The sequence below is a fragment of the Oncorhynchus keta genome, chromosome 2 (assembly GCF_023373465.1).
Source record: "Oncorhynchus keta strain PuntledgeMale-10-30-2019 chromosome 2, Oket_V2, whole genome shotgun sequence".
NCBI lineage: Eukaryota > Metazoa > Chordata > Actinopteri > Salmoniformes > Salmonidae > Oncorhynchus > Oncorhynchus keta.
The window spans coordinates 16,042,549-16,046,809 of NC_068422.1; the positions used below are offsets into that span (position 1 = coordinate 16,042,549).

Here is a 4,261-nt window from a genome sequence, read left to right on the forward strand (position 1 = left end):
TTAACAATATGAGCCATATTACCTGAAGTCTCTAACCTGAACAGTTTTAACAATATGAGACATATTACCTGAATTCTCTAACCTGAACAGTTTTAACAATATGAGCCATATTACCCTGAAGTCTCTAACCTGAACAGTTTTAACAATATGAGACATATTACCTGAAGTCTCTAACCTGAACAGTTTTAACAATATGAGCCATATTACCTGAAGTCTCTAACCTGAACAGTTTTAACAATATGAGACATATTACCTGAAGTCTCTAACCTGAACAGTTTTAACAATATGAGACATATTACCTGAAGTCTCTAACCTGAACAGTTTTAACAATATGAGACATATTACCTGAAGTCTCTAACCTGAACAGTTTTAACAATATGAGCCATATTACCTGAAGTCTCTAACCTGAACAGTTTTAACAATATGAGACATATTACCTGAAGTCTCTAACCTGAACAGTTTTAACAATATGAGACATATTACCAGACATGGCTTTTTTTTCTTTCTATTGGGATTCTCACACATTTTATATAATTTCACAAACCATGTCACGGGATGGCTAAAACTAATCCTGGGTCGCTAATTATTGGTTTGATAACAAACGAGGCTGTTCAGTCATGTTACTTAGCTAGCTAACAACCTGCTAACTTGACACTAGGTTTAGGAAAATTTGATTGGCACAGGAAGAAAGGCTAATGGTCTGCTACTCATGTGATTCAAAGGTAGGATTCATATAGGTAGGATTCATATAGATAGGATTCTTCCTCCCATTCCTCCAGCCAAATCACAGGCAGGCCTTTGCAAATATGAGCAAATCAGACATTATATGCAGTAGTCTATTATACACTGAACAGTGTAAAGTTAAATTCAATGTGTTGTATTGAGTAGAAGTGTGAATTTCATTGACAGGTTTTTGGAGAACGTTTAGAAAACGTGAACAGGCATCTGGGGGTTAGAGTGAACAGGCATCCGGGGGTTAGAGTGAACAGGCAACCGGGGGTTAGAGTGAACAGGCATCCGGGGGTTAGAGTGAACAGGCATCCGGGGGTTAGAGTGAACAGGCATCCGGGGGTTAGGGTGAACAGGCATCCGGGGGTTAGGGTGAACAGGCATCCGGGGGTTAGGGTGAACAGGCATCCGGGGGTTAGGGTGAACAGGCATCCGGGGGTTAGGGTGAACAGACATCCAGGGGTTAGAGTGAACAGGCATCCGGGGGTTAGGGTGAACAGGCATCCGGGGGTTAGAGTGAACAGGCATCCGGGGGTTAGGGTGAACAGGCATCCGGGGGTTAGAGTGAACAGGCATCCGGGGGTTAGAGTGAACAGGCATCCGGGGGTTAGAGTGAACAGGCATCCGGGGGTTAGAGTGAACAGGCATCCGGGGGTTAGGGTGAACAGGCATCCGGGGGTTAGAGTGAACAGGCATCCGGGGGTTAGGGTGAACAGGCATCCGGGGGTTAGAGTGAACAGGCATCCGGGGGTTAGAGTGAACAGGCATCCGGGGGTTAGAGTGAACAGGCATCCGGGGGTTAGAGTGAACAGGCATCCGGGGGTTAGGGTGAACAGGCATCCGGGGGTTAGAGTGAACAGGCATCCGGGGGTTAGGGTGAACAGGCATCCGGGGGTTAGAGTGAACAGGCATCCGGGGGTTAGGGTGAACAGGCATCCGGGGGTTAGGGTGAACAGGCATCCGGGGGTTAGAGTGAACAGGCATCCGGGGGTTAGAGTGAACAGGCATCCGGGGGTTAGGGTGAACAGGCATCCGGGGGTTAGGGTGAACAGGCATCCGGGGGTTAGAGTGAACAGGCATCCGGGGGTTAGGGTGAACAGGCATCCGGGGGTTAGGGTGAACAGGCATCCGGGGGTTAGGGTGAACAGGCATCCGGGGGTTAGAGTGAACAGGCATCCGGGGGTTAGGGTGAACAGGCATCCGGGGGTTAGGGTGAACAGGCATCCGGGGGTTAGGGTGAACAGGCATCCCGGGGTTAGAGTGAACAGGCATCCGGGGGTTAGGGTGAACAGGCATCCCGGGGTTAGGGTGAACAGGCATCCGGGGGTTAGAGTGAATAGGCATCCGGGGGTTAGGGTGAACAGGCATCCGGGGGTTAGGGTGAACAGGCATCCGGGGGTTAGAGTGAACAGGCATCCGGGGGTTAGGGTGAACAGGCATCCCGGGGTTAGGGTGAACAGGCATCCGGGGGTTAGGGTGAACAGGCATCCGGGGGTTAGAGTGAACAGGCATCCGGGGGTTAGGGTGAACAGGCATCCGGGGGTTAGGGTGAACAGGCATCCGGGGTTAGGGTGAACAGGCATCCGGGGTTAGAGTGAACAGGCATCCGGGGGTTAGGGTGAACAGGCATCCCGGGGTTAGGGTGAACAGGCATCCGGGGGTTAGGGTGAACAGGCATCCGGGGGTTAGAGTGAACAGGCATCCGGGGTTAGGGTGAACAGGCATCCGGGGGTTAGGGTGAACAGGCATCCGGGGGTTAGGGTGAACAGGCATCCGGGGGTTAGAGTGAACAGGCATCCGGGGGTTAGGGTGAACAGGCATCCCGGGGTTAGGGTGAACAGGCATCCGGGGGTTAGGGTGAACAGGATTCTTGGCCACATATTTGTTTTCCACCATGATATCGCGGTACTACTTGGGATTGTGATACTTGGGCCTGGTATTGTATTGTTTGTAAAATGTTGGTATCGTGACAACACTAGTCCCAAGTAACATATGTCCTATATAGTGCACTACTTTTGACCAGGGCCAACAGGTGCTATTTGGGACTCAGACAATATAAACATTAGTCATAGTGGCCTACTACCCACCGCTGAATAATGAATGCAGAATCACCACTAGTTGTTTTGTCCCCAAATCAACACAGCGTCAAGGACCCAGACAAAACAGAGCACCAGGAAGAGGGCAGATGCTTTCATTAAACAGACACACCACAATGATCATACCTTGTCACTGGTACAGTAGTGTGTGTGTGTGTGTGTGTACATGACAAGGGTATCTGTTGTTGTTCCTTCTCTCATTCCTGTCCAGTATGAGGGGAGGCCTTTATTTGTTGACTCCTGTCCAGTATGGGGGGAGGCCTTTATTTGTTGGCTCCTGTCCAGTATGAGGGGAGGCCTTTATTTGTTGACTCCTGTCCAGTATGGGGGGATGCCTTTATTTGTTGGCTCCTGTCCAGTATGAGGGGAGGCCTTTATTTGTTGACTCCTGTCCAGTATGGGGTGAGGCCTTTATTTGTAGGTTCCTGTCCAGTATGGGGGGAGGCCTTTATTTGTTGGCTCCTGTCCAGTATGGGGGGATGCCTTTATTTGTTGACTCCTGTCCAGTATGGGGGGATGCCTTTATTTGTTGACTCCTGTCCAGTATGAGGGGAGGCCTTTATTTGTTGGCTCCTGTCCAGTATGTGGGGAGGCCTTTATTTGTTGACTCCTGTCCAGTATGGGGTGAGGCCTTTATTTGTTGGCTCCTGTCCAGTATGAGGGGAGGCCTTTATTTGTTGACTCCTGTCCAGTATGGGGGGATGCCTTTATTTGTTGGCTCCTGTCCAGTATGGGGGGAGGCCTTTATTTGTTGGCTCCTGTCCAGTATGAGGGGAGGCCTTTATTTGTTGACTCCTGTCCAGTATGGGGGGATGCCTTTATTTGTTGGCTCCTGTCCAGTATGGGGGGAGGCCTTTATTTGTTGGCTCCTGTCCAGTATGAGGGGAGGCCTTTATTTGTTGACTCCTGTCCAGTATGGGGGGATGCCTTTATTTGTTGGCTCCTGTCCAGTATGGGGGGATGCCTTTATTTGTTGGCTCCTGTCCAGTATGAGGGGAGGCCTTTATTTGTTGACTCCTGTCCAGTATGGGGGGATGCCTTTATTTGTTGGCTCCTGTCCAGTATGGGGGGATGCCTTTATTTGTTGGCTCCTGTCCAGTATGGGGGAGGCCTTTATTTGTTGGCTCCTGTCCAGTATGGGGGGATGCCTTTATTTGTTGGCTCCTGTCCAGTATGGGGGAGGCCTTTATTTGTTGACTCCTGTCCAGTATGGGGGGAGGCCTTTATTTGTTGGCTCCTGTCCAGTATGAGGGGAGGCCTTTATTTGTTGACTCCTGTCCAGTATGGGGGGATGCCTTTATTTGTTGACTCCTGTCCAGTATGGGGTGAGGCCTTTATTTGTTGACTCCTGTCCAGTATGAGGGGATGCCTTTATTTGTTGGTTCCTGTCCAGTATGAGGGGAGGCCTTTATTTGTTGGCTCCTGTCCAGTATGAG

General features: G+C 50.2%; 1 protein-coding gene across 1 annotated transcript; it reads right to left on the reverse strand.

Annotated features, from left to right (window-relative positions):
• Window positions 1–924: 924 nt before the first annotated feature.
• Window positions 925–2,289, reverse strand: LOC127913256 (sporozoite surface protein 2-like). The gene has a single exon (XM_052485139.1). The coding sequence runs from the start codon at window positions 2,287–2,289 to the stop codon at window positions 925–927; it is 1,365 nt and encodes a 454-aa protein (XP_052341099.1).
• Window positions 2,290–4,261: the final 1,972 nt, after the last annotated feature.

What these genes read in the sequence shown, in the direction of transcription:
- LOC127913256 (XM_052485139.1), bottom strand. Translation starts at nt 2,289, where the DNA reads ATGCCTGTTCACCCTAACCCCCGGATGCCTGTTCACCCTAACCCCCGG.